Below are 17955 nucleotides of genomic sequence, written 5' to 3' on the forward strand. Positions count from 1 at the left end.
ACGAGGGCGGCCCCTGGCGGGCGAGGCGGGAACTGCGGCGGGAGCGCTGAGGGCGAGCGGAGGCGGCCCCGGCCCGGCCCCACAGCAGCGAACGCGTCAGGCCGTGCCGTAAACAAAATAGCGTTTATTGCTCGTTCATTTCGTTCAGATGGACACACAAAACCTTCCAAAGCATCATATCAAAAGGATAGTGTCTCACATTAACTAAGAACGGACTAAGGCAGATTTCAAACAATAAACGCAGTTTTGTACAGAAAATTCTTAAGCACAATCTTTAAATAAAGGACTCTAGTAGCCTACAGGAACACAAGGCTCTCTGAGACACATGGCCCCAGCAGTTCAGGTAAGAGAGAGGAAATGTGAAATTAAAGCGTACTGACACACAGTATTACGAACCAATAATTTAACTCTCAATATTCACATTGTAGAACTGATAGAACAGTAGTCAAAATGTTCATACAAGAATAAAACACAAATAATAATGACTTACAACATTAAAAAAAAAAAAGAAAAGAAAGGCTCCTCCACAGCAGCAAGGCTGGTGCCCCAGCATTGCTGTGCCTGTTGGCTTTTTCCTACCCAGAGTGTTTATTCAGAGCTCTTTTATCAGCTTGTTTTCTCTGAAGCATTTTGTGACCAGTTATCCAGTGCTCAACTGCTCTTGCTGCTTCAGAGCAGCATAAATAGCAAACCCTCACCTCTCAAAATATTTAGAAAACTGATCTCAAACCCATGACATATTTTCTTTTCCTATGCACTATTTAAAAATGCTTCCACACATACTTATTTTTAAAACCAAAACAAATGAAAGGCCTTGAAAACATGTAAAACCATACCTTTCCCGTCTCTCGTGATTCTTACAGCATAATTTGTAAAAACAGTACAAAAGAGTTTCAGTTCTGATCATATTTTACCCAAACTCCCTGAAAAAATAGGGATGTAAAAAATCCTAACAACGCTGAAGCTGTATCAGCGTTAAAGTATCCTTTTTTGAACAGCTCTAACACAGTATAAATTAGCTGAATTTCCAAGTTTTGGAAACTTTAAGCCCCACTAACTTAAACAAGAAAGACTCAGACCACAAGCACCCATTCCACAGTCCCAGGGTGCCAGTCAGCTGCTCAGTTTTTAGAAGCTGCAAATGTTTCTGCTGTTATCTTGTTGTTCTGGGAATTTAAGGAAGTCAAGTTCTTCTGGCTTGCGTGGTTTTCAAGGATACTTCTGAGCTTCTTCTATCTTCCTGATCAGGAACACCTTGTCACGACTCGTCTGGAAAGACAGAATAAGTATGATCCACATGAGCAGTGTTAATATAAGTCATCTACAACAGCTCATTTCTTCATTAGAAATAGGTGCCCTCACCACATTGTACTCCCCCAGCACACTCCTGACTGCCTGAACAATTTCAAGTTTACAGTGGCCTTGACTTAATTTATCTCACCTCAGCTCACACTTTAACAGTTGTGCATTGAGCTTAGTAAAAACATCTCACACACCTCAAAATTTAAAACCATGCTTCCAGGAAGCTGAACAAGAGCAAGCAAACAAAAACAAAAAGCACGAAAAAGAATTTCAGAATTAGCAGCTGATTTGTGAACCCTTCAAAAAGCAGGAAGGCTTTTGTTCCTAAATTCCTCACTCCTCAAAAATCTTCCCCCAGCAGTGTTTTTCTGCACACAGGTTGTTAAATGCCATATCTAAAGGAAGAACATACCAAGAAATGCACTATTTCATAAGAAAGTGAGAAATCTCACTATTGAGGCTGAGTTCTGCTTCCAGCAGCTTGTCAGATCACAGCACACAAATGCAGCCAAACCTGGCAGTGGCTTTTGATGGCCACAAAGCAGCATTTCTGCACTGGCACCCTTCTCCAAAGGGCTGATTAGTGGTGACTTGTTTCACTTTCAGTACCTGCTCAAGCAGTTCTGGGCTATGCTCAAGAGCAAGACCAGAAAAAATGCAGTAGAAATACAGGCCTGGAGGGAAGAGTAGGGAGTTGGGTGCCTGTTTGTGAGGGCAGAGAAGAAAACAGAAGTAGAGGTCGTGCAAGATGGTAGAGGGCACAGGAAACACAGGATTCAGGTTCTTCTTTGACAGAAAAAAACCCCATGCAGATAAGTGGATTTAAACAAGGCAACAGATGAAAAACAGGGACACAGCTTCTCAGGGACATATCTCTTGCATGTGTGCTGCCTGATATAACCAGACCTTGTTCTAGTTGCAGCTGGAAGAAAATCAACTCCACTGAGAAACACCACAATGCTTTGGCAATTTTTCCTGGGTAATTTGTAAACATCCTTCACTGTCTGTAGCAAACATCAAATACCCAGAGACTACGAAAACCAATATTCCTCTGCATGCTTCATTTCTGTATCTCTAAAGTTCTCTTTTTGTTGTGTCAATAAAGTGTTGGGTCAGATCTTACCAAGACCAGTTGCTCTCTCAGCTGTTCAATCACTCGTTTGTGTGCTTGAGCCAAGGCAATAAAATACAACATAATGATGCTGTAAACAACAAACAAAAAGGGAGGACTTGAGATTTCCAAAGCACATAATAACAAGTTCAGTTCAGGAGAACACATAAACGTGTGTTACAGAAGGAGGGGCAGGATGGAGCCCAAAAGAAGCCACAAGGTTTTTCAAGCATAGAGGCTTTAGAAATCATCAGGTAATAAGGCTCCAAAATTTGCAACCAGTTTAGTTAAACTGAAATTTAAACTAAAAAAAAAACACCTCCATTTAAACTTAAGGAAAAAAACAAAACATTTTTTGTTGGAAGACTGACCAGACACTGGAACAGAGTGTTGTGGAGTCTCCGTATGTCTGGAGATACTGAAAATCTAACTGGGTATGGTTCCTGCTCTACTTAACTCTGATTTGAATAGGAGAGTAGGGTTAGATTCTCTCTACAGGTGACATCCAACCTTAAAAATTCTATGATTCTACATTGAATTTCATCTTACAGAATGACTGTTTTGGGAGTTTTATTTGTTTTTTCAGACAAGGGTTTGTGGATAGGAATTGTGATCACGGGGCTTGCTGTACTAATTTGCAGAGGATTCACAGCTGACATTTCTGAGAAGGACGCTGTTGAGTACGGGATGTGCAAGAGGAAATGGAACAAAGCTGATGAGTGTGAACACATGGGCGAAGACCTAAGGGCTGAGGATTCATATGGGTTTTGATGCTTTTGACTGCAAATGGAAAATCTGGTCTAATATATGTTCAGTATGCATTCACTAAGCAAGGAAATGAAGCTGCGTAAGTGAATCAGGTCTCCACTACTCACCAAAGGATCACAAAAAAAGGAACTGCAAAGGCATCTGATGCCATGCCAAAAAGGATCTGCGGCAGAGGTGTTGGAAATTGAAGTACTGTATCTGGAATAACTTCCCATGAAGTGTTAAAATTCCTGAATGGCCCACATGCCTTGGAAGAGGGGATACTGTCAAAGAAGCAGAATAGAAAGATGTTATACCAAAACGTAAAATAATCCAGCACAAGACCAGCACCCATTTGGGGATTCAATAAAAGTGTTTTATGTTTACAAAACTGTAATTTTTGTTTATATCAACTAAGCTATAAGTTTATGTGTTATACCCTATATATTCTATTAATCATTCTAAAGTTGTGTGTCTGCTTTTACAGAACTGACATCCTTAGCACAAGGGTCAACTTCACAGAACTTCAAATTGTCACTTACTGTGCTATGCTGACTCCCAGAGGGATAAAAGCCAAGAGGAGCCCAATCAACAGCACCACCAGAAAGAAAAAGTTGTAACTTGATGCCCTTACAGGCCTTGCTGCAGGTTTGCATGTGTGTATCAAAACAATCTGAAGAGGCAAGGTGAGTAAAACTGTTACCAGTACATCTGCATAGATAGACACCCAAACATACTTCCCACAGCTACAGAATTTTCCATTCTCAAATGTGCCACCAGCTACCACACAACCACTTCCTTCGATGTGCATGGGCTGAGAAGGGTTAAGACAAGATTGCCTCACATTTTGGTACAAGTCAATATCTCCTAATTTGTGTAAGAATTTGATCTGGAGGACCTCACACACTTGCACAGAGTCAATGGACACAACAATTCAATGTATGATCCATGGCACTGCCATTGGCTTTGTGCCGCACATCTGCACTGGATACATCCCCTATTGCAAGACCTAAAGTATCAGCAAGAACTGGATGCACAGAAGGCGCTGTGTGGTCACTGAGCAAAACTTCTGATAGTCAGAAATCACATGAACATCCAACCCAGCTTGGATTTTCCATTTTGCTCCCAAACTTTTAGCAGTTTTGCAAAATTTTGTCCAAGCTCTAAGCTGTGTTGCTAGTACTCAGTCCTTTATCAACCACATGCTTTTATTACCTTTTTAACATAGAAGATGATGAAATATTTTATAGTTGCTATTGCAGGGAGAAATGGTGAAAAGAAGGTTCCAATCCAGCAAATAGTCTGCCCGTAAATTATTTCCAGGACATTGTCAGAAATTTCAAATTCCTGATATCCAAACCACTGAACCAGCTTGCAAGAGCAGTGAGTAACTAACAACCTGAAACCAAAGAATATTGTTAGTCCCAAATTGAAGTTGTAGAGCCTTGATGCATTCTAACACATTTGAAACACATAGAACTTAGCATTTAAGCATTAGACAACATAACAGAATATGTCTGAAGAAAAAAGCTCTCAAATATTAAAACCTGTACAGACATCTGAATAGCAAATAGGTGCTCAAGCCACCAGAAATATGTTTATGCTTTATTTTAAAACTAGTAATTTGGTTAGAAATATGGGGAATTTAAAAGAAAGAAAATGTGTTTCATATGTCATTTGTAAAAATATGCTCAAAAAGCAGAGATACATACTTTCTAGGGAAGTCCACAAACAGGGCCACAGCAATAATTACAAAAAAATCAAATATCATCAGTTTGTACATTTCTTGCCCAACATCAGATTCCCAGCACTATAAAAACAAGTCAGGATAAACAAGATTAGCAGTCTAAATAAACAAGTGAAAAATCTGTCTATCACAAAAGCAATAACTGTCACAGCATCATGAAGTTCAAATGCTATTAACTCAAATTTCTAAAATATTCAAGTGTTTCAACGTTCCTGAGCCAAGTTTTTCACTTTTTCTTGTTTTTTGTTTTGATTTTGGGGTTTTTCTGTGAGGTGGGGGGGGTGGGGGGTGGTTGGGTGTGTTTGGTTTGGTTTTGGTGGTTGGGGGTTTTTTGTTTGTTGGTTGGGTATTTTTTTTGGTTTTTTGGGGTTTTTTTTGTTTGTTTGGTTGGTTTTTTTTGGTTTTTTTTTGTTTGATTGTTTTTAGGAAAACCCATTTGCCTTAGTGCTGCAAAAGGCAGTAGCACAATATCTCCAAAACACAGCTACCTCAGACAATCCTCATGGAGGACAGAAAGTCTAGGCTAAGGAATTATCTGCCCCTGGACCAATTCTAATTCGAGTTTTAGATGAACAAAGGATACATGTGTAACAACTGTACTGGTTTGCACTGCGCAGTGGGAATCAACACCACGTATAGCATGAACAGCAACCCCAGGACTGATACTGAACACCTCTAGACAAGCAGCTCTCATGGAAAACAAATCTCTGTTCACAAGCTCAGATGATTAATGACCAAGATAAATCTGCTTACAGGAAAGAGTTTGTAATTGTATCCACAGGGCTTACACTTGTCACTGCCACAGTTGGAGATCTGACTCCACAGTGAGAACAAGAGAACACCAATATTGGCCAACCGCACGAAGACACACCTGGAAGAAAGTCAAAACTTAACTTCAAACATGCCAAAAAATTGCCATGTTAACACTTGGCTCCCCTTGTACAGGTGTCCACGGAAGCCTTAGAACAAATAATGGTCATGCAGACCTTTAACAGGGCAGCCAGCCAGATAATAAACACATTTCTTTCCTTAGTAGTAAGTTAAAATTGCTTTTGACCTTCCCAGATTTAGGCTACAGTCCCTTGTTTCTTTTCCCAGTAGCGTTCCTAGAGCAGTCATTTCAGTTGCAGATCTTGATGCTACAATGGGTTGCAATTCCCTCAGGTACAGTTCTGTGTGCAGTATTTCCACGTCATGTGGCTTCAGACATTCTGAGACACTCGGCCAAATCAGAAATACAAAGCATGGACTTGGAGAGTTCAGGTGCTTCAACCCAGATCTTACTGCTTTAAGCAGTCAAACACCAGCTCTTACACTGAAGTATCTTTTTTCCTGAAACTTTTAACTTCTGCCTTGAGCAAAGCTGTGCTTCCAGTCACTGCTGAACACACAAATTTGCTCATTCAGGGAACTGCTGTGCAAAAGCAGTGAGTCCACAGCTCTGCAGCCACAGGTTCTCTACTGACTATTTATTCAGGCTGAAGATGTCCAGACCACACAGCTAAATGGGACCAAGACAAAAACTTGGACACTGAGATGATTGCACTACACTGTCATCAAAACACATTGTTCCCAGCTTTAAAGTTTCCTACTAAACATTGGCCAAACAATGCCTCCTTGGTTTCCAGTGCCAACTTCTCTGCTTTCTGATGTTTCAGTTTACAATATATTTATCCTACCAAGAACAAACTGTTGAAACATCCAAGGCCACAATAAAAACATCTTTACCTCAAGAGTGTCAGTTTGATTTCAAAAGCTGGCGTATAGTCTTCAAATCGAATGAGAAATGAGAAGATCAGAGGACCAATGAAGTTGGCCAGTGTGATCACCATTGAAGGCAAATACTGGACTAAGAGATTAACCTGGGAGTTCGCATTGTTAATGTTCTGCAGAAGAAGAGATGAGAGAAACATAATGCTTAGCGAAACACACCTTCCTGAGTGTACTGTCTCCAGCTACACACCAGCCTGCCTTGTCCAGGATTCAGGCAGCAGCTTTTACTCTCCGGCTTCATCCTCCACTGACATTTGCACCGGGCAATAGGAATCAACACCAGGTGTAACATGAATGGCAAACCCAGGGCTGATTCTGAATACCTCTAGACAAGCAAGTTTCACGGAAAACAAATCTTTATTCTTTATACAAGCCTGGTCACTGCTATCTCTGCAGTTTGCTGCTACACACCCTAGCTTTTTTCCTGCTCTCTTTACCAGGAACTCCCTCCCCCGCTCAAAGCTCCTGTTTAGAGGTTCAACTCATCAAGGTTTGTGTATGACTGTTACTAGCTAGCACCAAGGCTACGTTTTACAACTATTCCAAGTGCAGACACTTTTCAATTTATTCTTTATTCTGGAGCCAAGCAGCTTCCCTGACTTTCCTACCATCCTGACAAGCTCCTCTAACTGCTCATTAAGACAAGGTCAAGATATCAACCCTTCTTCTTAAAGCCCACAGTAAGTGAAGCTGTTCTTGAAGTTGTTCAGTGTTGTGCGGTCCTCTTCTCTGCCCTCAAACAATACTTCTGACATAAAAACTCATTTAGCCCCCATTTCCTGCTTCTGCCTGTGCAATCCTGGCAGTTTACAGAAATTCAGAGTTAGGTCCACCATGAGCACAACTTTCCTTGTGAACAGCTAAGTCCATCACACCAGCAACTTATACAGGGGAGAGAAAAATCGTGGTCCCCCTTTCTACCAGACAAATCGAATCCTGGGGTCCTACAGAGAAGTCAATTATTTCTGTGAGGCTGTCAACAGAATAACCAGAAGCTTGTCTGCTTTGTTCTGCTTCTGAACCACTCTTTCCATCTGCTTATCCTGCTGGAGGTGAAACCCACCCAACCTGATCCTTTCTGCTGATGATGAAAGAACCTTTGCTTCTGAAAACTGCTGTGTTCAAAGCCTTCCTGTTTCCTCACACAGCGGTAACTCAAGCCACAAGACAGATCATAATCTTCACTCTGTCTTCCCCTGAAGTGCATTTTTGCAGTTGACAGTGAACCAAATCATGTGAAACTGATGATGATGAAGTTTGGTTTAAGCAGGTCACTTCTCCCAGGCAGTTCACTGCCCAGACCCAGCAGATCACAGTAAGGTGAGCACAGTTACAAGGGAAGGGTAGTGAGGGCTGCTCTTCTTACCAGCTCCAAGGCACTCCACACTGAAGCCTCTGCAGCAATGGGAGACATTACTGGGGAGGCTTTTTTGGCTCATGGTTCTTGACCTTTCCTGCTCTCATCTACTAAAAAAAATTGCAAGTCTAGAAAGCATTTTCAGATCCCTGCATGAAAAGTGCTATATTAAGATACTTGACTCTTTCACAATAGTTCCTCTTGCTGTAATCACCAGCCTTCACCAAATCTGTCCTAGTGTCATTTCTTATACTCACATTCGAGTTTTCTTGAGAGAAGACAGTTACTCTATAAATAGAGTAAAAACATCCTGATAAAATGGCAATGACAATTATATTTATAAATATTCTCAGAGAATAGATGCGTAGCTTTTCTCCCATTGTCCTCTCAGCTATTTTTTGCTTCAGTTTTTCTTCCTGTAGGTCTGTCTACAAAGGAAAGAAAAAAGAGATGCAGTTTTTGGTGCAGCACACAACACTAAACACCATGTCTTCTACCCCTGAGAAACGCAAATCTGTAGCCTGTTCTACTCCAGCGCCTGCCCAAGTACACAGAACATTTTTTTTCTTTCCTTTGACAGAACAGCTCCATGCAGGGATGGAATCCCCTGTGTGCTCAGCCTCCTCAAGCTGAGGGCTCTGTAGCCAAAGAAAAGTGTCCTGCAATCCTCTTATCTCTACTGTATCAGTAATGCACTTCCTTGAAGACAGACAGTTTGCCTGTTCTTGAGAGAGACTGAGCTCATCTTGATACTAAACTCTGAAATGGGTAAACCAGTCACTCATCTCATTACTTCTGCAGGTAAGTACCCAGCCCTCACTACTATGGCTCAAAATTCCTTTTACTCTTTGTGAAGGAAACTGGGGGATGGCACTGAAAGAAAGAAGTACAATCTTGAGCAGCATGTCAAACTTGGTGTATTTCACCTTAACTGACATGAAAATACATTAACTCCTGTGAAGACAGTTTAACCTGGGAAAACCCACATTAACACCCAAGTGAGTGTATTTTCTGAGGACTTATGTCCATCAAACAGTAATATTAAGGGGCTAGTTCTTCTAAGATGTGTGTTCTGGAGGCAAAAGTGTAGCAAGTGAAGGAGGTTCTGATTCTATGATGAAAAAAGAAGTTCCAGTGAACTTTACTAGAGAAGAAAGCAACTCACTGTGATTTACGAAATCTGTAATTACTTCTTTGTGGTTTGAAGTGGAAGCATCTTCTTAAAGGTAATTTTTTCACTACACAAATCTCTGCTTCCAGTGTACAGAGAACAAAAAGAAGGTCCTTGTTTTACCAAAAGAGTCTTTCAGTCTCTTTTCTGAGCTTTATGATTTGGGAAATCTACAGCTGCATCAGCAGTTTGTATGTGCATGTATGCCAGATACCTAGTGAAAAGCTTTCAGTGTCTTCTTATGGCAACAATACTCTCAAACAGTACAAAGTGCACCATCTGAGTTTTATTTCTCCCCAAACTACTGATTACTGCACTGTACACTTAAACCCCAGGACACTCAAACTGATTCCTGCAGGGTTCTGCCTGTGGCTGGGACAGCTTTTCCTGTTGGACTATGCAGAAACTAACACAGGAAGCAGGACTGGAGTGTGAGGAAGAGGCAGATAAGACAAGCAGCTAACAGGCTGGCATCGGTCCCCAGTGGATGGGGGAAGGGTATAACATTGTGCCTTCTCACTTTGCACACAACTCCAGCTACCTAGAAAGCATGCAAGGGTATGTGGGCTGCACCCTCAAAACAAGCTACTTCAATCTTTCTTAACTTTATTCCCTTATCTGCAAAATTACACATATCTCTTTTTCTGCCATCTTAGCTGTATGAAACCATAATCACGAAAAGAAGTTGCCCACCTGGAGCTCATATTGCAAGCTGCGATGTTTCAGCCGGGCTGCACTTGGATCTGTAATGCAGAAGTCCCAGCCTGCAAAGACTTTGTTACAATAACTCTGAAATGGATCTCCATCATGCACTAAGTTGCGCTTAAAGCCGTCCACAGACCTAGAGAAAAATTCATGGGAAGATGTATTTTATGCACAGGAAAAACACATACAAGCAACCTGGCTGATCAAAGAGTAAATGACCCACTCTGTGAGCAAACTGTCACCTTTGCTTAGTGTCAACCAGTGTCTGGGACACTTTCAGTGTGAAATTCTGCAGCAGCTGACCCTGACTGATACAGGTTATTCCCACCTGCATTTCACCACAGTCACTCCTTCTCACCTCACCCAGACACAGCAAAGGAAACTGAGACACCACAAATAAAACTCCACCAAAATCCCCTAAATAAAATCCTCCAACAAATTCAGTATCATTGAGGGGCTTTTACTTATGTATACATATGAAAAACTGATACTTCAAATTGTTTGCTTTTTCCCAATCACACCAAAGGCTTCTGCGGTACTGCATGGTCGGGCAAAAGATTTCCCATTTCCACATAAACAGCTCCAGAATACAGCATGTTCCCTTCAAGCAGGAATACAATGTAAACTGTGCAACAAGTAACAGTAAAAAAACAACACCAACATCTTTACCTCTTTATTATCCAGAGGAAACTTAAGGCAAGGTAGACAAATGTAGCCAGTAGATACGCAAGAGGCAAGTTGTACTTCTTGACACTGAGCCATGCAGCATCTATTGAGTAATAGCCATAAAACAAACTCGTCACTTCAAGGAATCCCTGTGAAAATGAAGTTGAAATAGAATCTGTAACAGCAGCAACAACCTCCCCATTAAATCCAACCTGGCAATAAGCAATCGTTTTGTAAATTTAAAAGTAGGGCCCCCAGCAAGCTTCAAGTCTGTAGCTTCTAAACACTGCTATTGCCTCTACCAAACTGTAATGCAGGCACTGTGTGCTTAAAATCCCTCCCCTCTCCAATCAGAGCTGTAGGACACAGACACTGGGACCCTACACAGAGAGCACAATAGGCAGTGTGCTCCAGAATAATAAGGGGTAGCAGCTGGGGAGGAGAGGCACAGGCTGCAGCACGTGGCCAACCGGGCCTTGTGGTCACTCAGTAAAAGTCAGTTTGAAAACAGCCTGTCTCAGAGATAACATACCCCACTGATGCATACGCCTTACCATTTCTCAAAATTTTCAATTTTCATTCCAAAATTAGTTTTTTGTGGGTTTTTTTTACATTTTTAATGCTACATGAGACAAAAAAAAATTACTTACAGTGCCACTGAGCAAATCTTTGAGGTAAGTATAGAAGTAAACAAGTCCCTTATTACCACTAGGTTCATAAATTGTGCAGACATCCTCTGTCAAAAAAAAAAAAAAGGCATGAAAAGTCACTCAAATGGTAATGCCCACTGAAAGAAAGATCATGTTAATTCAAACATGCCACATTCTTATAAAAAGGCTTTCCTTTTTTTTCTGGGAGGTGGAGAAGAAGCTGATGGAAACAGGGAATCTTACAACAGCTGTACATAGAGAAGATGTTTACCTATGTTCTTTGGAGAAATGTAAGCAATGGTACTGTTGAATATTCCATATTTATAAATTTTGGTGGGAAGAATAACAACACTGAACATCAGGATAAAAATTATAAAGTTCAGCAGGACCAGAAAGCGCAGGAAGGAGAAGTAGGACTGGATCCCAGTACCAAATTTCCCTGGGAATAAAAGAAACATGTGTCAATAATTAAGATGATAAAACCATTTAAAATACAGCAAGAGCAGATTACAAAATCAGTTTCACTGAACTGAAGTACTTTGAAGTACCACAGACTTATAACAATATAACTGAAATTCAGGTGGACATATTAATAATTTTTTCCAATATATTTCCTTCTACCATAGCATGGATTTTACATTCAGCAATAATAAAGGAAGAAAGTAACTTCTTAAGCACATATAGTTATATCTGAACTATGCTCACACAGGTAAAACTGCCAACAACAGAAGCAACTTTCCAGAGGAGAAATGGACATCAGACAAGAAATACCTTCTATGCTGTGAATATCATGTCGCCAAAGCACCAGGTAAGATGACAAGCCCTTGACTTCACTGGGTGCTTTTTTAAATGATTTACTGCTAGTTCTTCTCTGCTTCCATCTAGATAAATGCTCTGTATTATCCTGCTGAAAGTCCCTAAGAATCAAGAAATACAGTTACTGAGCACAAGAAATAGTTTTTCACTCCACATAACAGGATGGAGCCTGCCCGCAGCCTTCTGGGGGATATCTACAGTAACATCTCCCCGTCTGATCCTGCTGGTAGTGGCAACATCAACTTAATTCAAATAGGGCAAGCTTTCTCATCAAAAACACTCACCTCTCTTGGAGAAAAAATCCCCAAACCAACAATTGAAAACAACAGCTTTTTGAAAAATTTGTTGGAAACTGCCAATTCAATGAATTCAATTAAATATTTTTTGCCAGCATCTCTGGGGATGCACTGTTCTAATAACAAGCTGCAAACAAAAACTGAGAATATGCCACTGTCTGTAATTTTTAACCACTCACTTGTGGATTTTCATACTGTATTAATACATTTGCATTTTAAAATTTGTCGTGTGGTCAGCAACAGCATCAAGTAGAATCCTGACTGACTCAGAGTTTTCATTTTGTTGCTTCTTTTAAGAAACCTTAAACCAGACAAAACTTCACAGACACATTGCTTGAAAATGGACTCGTATACAGCAAATTCTGTTCCAGCCTCTGACACCACAGAAGAAGAGCAGCAGCTAAGTAAGTACCCATGAGGACACGGTGCTGGGGTACCAAGGTTTCAGTTTAAAAAGACTTGTACTCAACCTGACTCATGTGCCCAAGGGATGCACTGCCATGTGTGCTCTGTGTTGCCTGTTTCCACATCCTTCCAGCATTTTGGCAGGAAGTCAAATTAAACCTATATGAACAATCAGACAGGCAGCAAATTACCTCAGCTTTAAGAGCAAATACACCTCCTCTCCAGAGATTTCATTCTGTGGAAACTACAGGCTGCAGTTTGCACCGTTTTAAACTCTGCAGAACTGTCTGGCTCATGTTCGGTTTGCATTTTAAATAGAAGCGTGGGCTGCATATTCATCTGAGTTACAGAAGTTGAGTGTTCAGCTCTCAGGACGTTTATGCCAAGCACTTTGTGCTGGCAGCTGCTGCACAAATGCAGATCACCGATCTGTAGAAGCGCCAAGAAGCCCCACCAGAATTTCTCAGTGCTAACATGTGTAAACAAGCCTGGGACGTTGCAACTCCACTTCTCCCTCCAGTTCCTTTTTCTTTAAGAACTGAACTTTAGATACCAAACTTCAAATAAAAGTTCAAGGTATCAAGCACTTTCCTTTACCGTGACCTAGATCTTCTATTGTTTCCTGTGTATAGGCTATAGGGTTAAATGCTAGGGTCAGGCTGCTTGCCACTGCTCTTGCAATAGAGTAGCTCATAATTATTCTCTCTGGAGTAACAGACATGAATTGTACTCCCACCTCTCTCCTGCTTCATAACTAGAACTACAACGTACCTGATTTAAAGGTGCAGCTGTTCTCTGACAGCGCAAAACCACATCCTGTATCCTCTGTTCTCACAGCAGCTTTCAACCCAGCAGTGACACATGAGACAACCACCACTGAAATCCAGGCGGGGCAAAGCAAGGTCTTTGCAATCCCTCCCTTCGGGGGTTACCACCAGGGGGGCACGAACGCCGCACAGGAAAGAGTCATTTAAAAAGGAATGGAGCGGGGGGAGAAGATAAAAAGAAGCAAAGGTCCTGGGAAGCTTCCTATCCACTGCACAGAGCCACAGCAGAGAGAGAACACTGCATTGTGTTAAGAGCAGCTAAGCACACTCAAGAGCAGCAGCACTCGCATAGCAGCGGCGGGGGTGTTCATACAGATAACTCACAGGGACCCTTGAAGCACAAAACCCTTTGTGAAAAAGAAAAAAAAGCAGCAAAAAATCAAAACGTAAAACAGTGAGAAATATGTTTGTTTGCTACAGGTAATTCTCAGTTTCGACTAATTTCTTCCAATTCAACCTACTTCTGCCCCCAGTCAGCGACTCCCTCGTGCCTGCAAGAGCACTCGGGCACCTTCTTGTCAGAATCACATGCCACAGGGTGAAACAGATACAGCCAAACCCAGTTCTGCTTCAGCTGTCCAGCGCACCTGGGTTGTGTTTAGGAAAAAGTAATTTAAAAACAAACAAGCAAAAAACAAACCAAGGAAGAAAAGAGTGAAGATTAACCTTATTCTCCTCTTCTCCGCCATGCACCGCGGGTGCTCTCTGGCAGGGCGAACAGCCAGTTCGCCTATCTCCTGCAGCAGCTCCCGGGCCGCGGTCCTGCGGCTGCCGGCGGTGCCCAGCGTGGCCGGCCGGTCTCCATGGGTGCCCCCGAGGCGCCTCCGCATCGTCTGGCAGCTGGGCAGCTCCTGCAGGAACCCCACAGGTGCGGCGCCGGGCGGCTCCTCGGTAGGGAGATAGAGCCCTGCGAGGGAGAGACAGGGGCTACAGGTCGGGGGTCACCGCACCAGGGCAGCCGGGCCCCCGCAGCGCCGCTCGCTCCGCTCCGCTCCGCTCCCGTCCCATCCCGCCTCTCCATCCCCCGCCACCTGCGGGGGCCGCCGCCCCGCCTGCCCCGCGTCCTCACCGCCGCTGTCCCGCTGCCAGCCCGGCCCCACGGCAGCCCCCAGCTCGCTCATGTCTGCGGGGGAAGCCGGAGCCTTTTCCGGGCGCGGCGGGGCCGTGGAGCGGTGGCTGCCGGAGCGGGGCAGGCGGGCGGGGTGAGGCTGCCCCGGGGCCGCCTTCCCCCGGGCCACGCCCGCCGGGCAGCCAACAGGATCGCGTCTGGGACAGCAGAGTCTTTCTGTTCCTCTTGCCCCGGGCTGGTTTTTAACTTTCCGTGGAGATACACGGCAAGGTGCAAAGGCTCCTGCCACCAGCCCACCGTCTCCGCTAGTAGGGGCTCACGCTCCCCAGGTGAGGGGCTGGGGGTGTTGTGGCTGCTGAGCATCTCTCACCAACGTTTGGCTTGGAACTAAGTTTTGTTTCAACGTCTTCCGTCTGCATTAACTGCCTGTGCTGGTGTCGGGTGCTGTAAAAACTTACAAATTCCAATACTTGGCCAACTTTCATTGGGTCACGAGCCCAAACTCACAGCTTATTCTATTCTCCAGTGGACCAGGCTGCAGCGGAAACACAGCTTTACTCTTGAATGTGAAAACTTGGTGTGAACTGAAGCAAGTAAAGTCAGTAGATGCTGAATCTTTTTTTCCCCATCTGTGAGCAAGGGTGGGTTTCGTGTGAATTTCTAGTAAACTTCTCAGAGAGACTTATTTCTTGGAACAATTCTGATTCAAATGCCTTTCGTTTGAAAATAATAGCATGTGTGACAAATAAGGAAATGATACCCCTAGAAGTCTCAAAAGCCTTACGTGGTGGAGGAAAAAATAATTTCTACCCTTCCTTACTTTATTCTACTGATAGTTAAAAGATAACCAGCTTTTTCTGAACATTCTTCATGCACTTTCTGCAATAGTTTTAAAAATAAGTCATTACTAGGCTTCAGAATGCTGAATCAGACACAAATGAGCATGCTTCTGTTAGCTGTGTGTCATCAGTTCAGGTATGTGATTTTCAAACTGCTAGCAATAAGAATCTATGTGGGTAATCTGTTTTTATAATAAAACCATAAAAAGTTGTTGATAAAAATAAAAGTTCTCAAAGTAATTTAGATGTACATGTTTGTAATCTGTGTTACCAGCAGAGGTGAAAGGTATATCTTAAGGGGAATTGTTGTGAAATACAGAGACATGGAATTAAAGCACAGCAACTTCCTTATTACACTGAATGACTTAAAAGAAACAAACAAAGAAACACACTATGGAGGTGTTCTTGCCTTCATGCTGGCAGGTTTGTCTTTGGCAATTGGACTTGATCTCAAAAGTTGCTTCCAGCCTTGATGGTTCAATAATTCTCTAACTAATATGGATTTTTAGCTATTTTTTATGAGATCAAGCTGTAACTTGCCCTTATCCTACTATAAGTCACTCTAGAGACAAATTATTTTTTACCCTTCTCCTTTTCACAGATCTCCAGGATGGTTTTTGGCTGGTGGGATTTTTTGTATACCAAAGGCTAATGCTGTGAAAGTGTAGCAGGATCGGGATGCGGTAACAGAGCTGGACACCTCAGTGATATAATTTGCACAGGTGATCGTAGTTCCTTGGTTGAGTGCCACATTTCATGGAATTCATTTGAACAACTCCCAGCTGATCATTCCAAAAAACTCAGTGGATGGAAAATAAAACCCCTCAGCAGCATTCTTGAAAAATCATGTAGTGTTGTTGAGCATTCGTGCTGAGCATGTGATTCATGTACTGGATAAGACTGTGCATTTGTACTCACTGCTACTGATGCTTTGAAGCCACCCAAGCATGGGCTGTCTTTGTGTGGCCCTAAATAGGAATATTTATGGGGTAAAGCTGCCCTGGGATGTCATCTGGGGTGGCAGTTTCACTTTTTATTTACGTTTCTTTTTTTGCCACAAAGAATACAAAGAGGAAAGGTGAATAATACACTCGAGGTTAATTAGACTCTTTCTGAAACTCTGCGTTCTAGAGAAGTATTGTGTTAATGATCCCATGAGAACAAATTTAAATAAAGATTGGAGGAACTAAAACAAGATTGATTTCCTCAGGAATTTTGTGAGAACATTCTCTAATATTATTTTTTTTTCCATTGAGAAAGCTTTTATGACACTTGGAAATGTTTCAGCTAATTTTATGGATCACAGCAATTCCAGGTGGAAAAACAGGAAGACAGACAATCTGAGGGGGAGAGAATGGATCAGAGCACAACAGTCACACTCAGGGAGTGCAGTAAGTTCCACTTGTACACATTTGTCCAATGGTCCTTATCCACAAGATCTCTGTGCTGAGCCAATGTCACATTCTTTTTTTCCCAGGATGCTGGATCCATCTGTCACTTTTAACAACACCATCCATTTCCAGGACAATTTTTCTTTTGTATGGTTCATCTTCCTCATGCCTCAGCTCAAAAATTCTTCTAAGCATGCAGGGAATTTCGGAGTGATTGCTTTAATTTTTGGGGGTATCTCATGTTTGACTACCCAGTGCCTTGTGCTGTGGCCTGTGCATTGTGCAGGCAGCTCTGGGCCAGTACAGGAGATCTGCAGACAGGTCCTCTGCAGCCATGCCAGGAATGTTGCTTTGGGCAAAATGTAATCTTAAAGAAGCATTAGAAAACTTCACTTAAGTCTGTAGAATGTGTCTGGTACAGGATAAACACATTTTACTGAGTTCAGGAGCTAGAAAAGCACTAGTCATTTGTTAAAAGTGATTGTCAACGGTTACACCAGCACAGTTTCTGAACACAGAGCAGATTGATTTATTACCAGTTCCCTGCTGCCATTAATCCAAAGGCTGATGGGGTATTTTTCATTTGTTTGTATTTTTAGTCTTGCTGACCAGAGAAGTTACTCAGGTATAGTTGGTAGAAGTTTTAAGATGTGTGGTTTTCTGGGGAGATAAAATATGCAAAAATGGTGTAACAGGTTATATCAACACAAAAGCAGCTGGGGATCTACAATCTATACAGTATTAACAACAAGGAAAAAGGCAATGAGAATCAGAGCCAGTCCTTTCCTTACCCTGTTTCCTGCTCTGTACCCACCCCAGTGGCAGCTGTTTGGCTCCTCATTCAGTTTGAGGATGCTCCTGCTCCAGAGGAGAGCCTTGGCCTTTGGGAAGGGCCCTGGGAACACCCTGTCAGTGACTGTAGTGTGCTGGGGTATCCCTGAGTCCAGCTGCAGTGGAGTGAGTGAAGGTGAAGCAGGCATCCCTGCTAAGCTGCTCTGGGATAGAAATTCCTGTTAGAGGCACCACCCCAACACTTAGCTGCCTTCTCTGTGTTGCACCCTGCCTGGTGCTCAGCTGGAGCTT

At 42.5% G+C, this 17955-nt stretch overlaps 1 protein-coding gene across 2 annotated transcripts; it reads right to left on the minus strand.

The window, feature by feature from the left end:
- Positions 1-106: 106 nt before the first annotated feature.
- Positions 107-14765, minus strand: TMC7 (transmembrane channel like 7). Of its 2 annotated transcripts, XM_015642513.3 has the most exons (16): positions 14643-14763; positions 14240-14480; positions 12001-12146; positions 11501-11668; positions 11230-11315; positions 10583-10728; positions 9902-10049; positions 8295-8465; positions 6636-6793; positions 5661-5778; positions 4873-4970; positions 4376-4559; positions 3703-3833; positions 3289-3444; positions 2426-2504; positions 107-1269 (listed from the first exon to the last, which is right to left on the minus strand). In XM_015642513.3, exons 1-16 carry the CDS (start codon positions 14692-14694, stop codon positions 1210-1212), a joined length of 2142 nt encoding a protein of 713 aa, XP_015497999.1. In that variant the 5' UTR covers positions 14695-14763; the 3' UTR covers positions 107-1209. The 2 variants fall into 2 exon arrangements, with proteins under 2 accessions (XP_015497999.1, XP_033373795.1); XM_033517904.1 differs by lacking the exon at positions 2426-2504 and having other exon boundaries at positions 14643-14765.
- Between the last annotated feature and the right edge of the window lie 3190 nt (positions 14766-17955).

The sequence above is a fragment of the Parus major genome, chromosome 14 (assembly GCF_001522545.3).
Source record: "Parus major isolate Abel chromosome 14, Parus_major1.1, whole genome shotgun sequence".
In the NCBI taxonomy this organism is placed as follows: Eukaryota; Metazoa; Chordata; class Aves; order Passeriformes; family Paridae; genus Parus; species Parus major.

Coding starts and splice junctions, on each gene's coding strand:
- TMC7 (XM_015642513.3), bottom strand. CDS start 14,694: ATGAGCGAGCTGGGGGCTGCCGTGGGGCCGGGCTGGCAGCGGGACAGC. Junction 14,481..14,642: donor CTGGCAGCGGGACAGCGGCG/GTGAGGACGCGG, acceptor TCTCCCTCGCAG/GGCTCTATCTCCCTACCGAG. Junction 4,560..4,872: donor TTTGTGGACTTCCCTAGAAA/GTATGTATCTCT, acceptor CTTTGGTTTCAG/GTTGTTAGTTACTCACTGCT.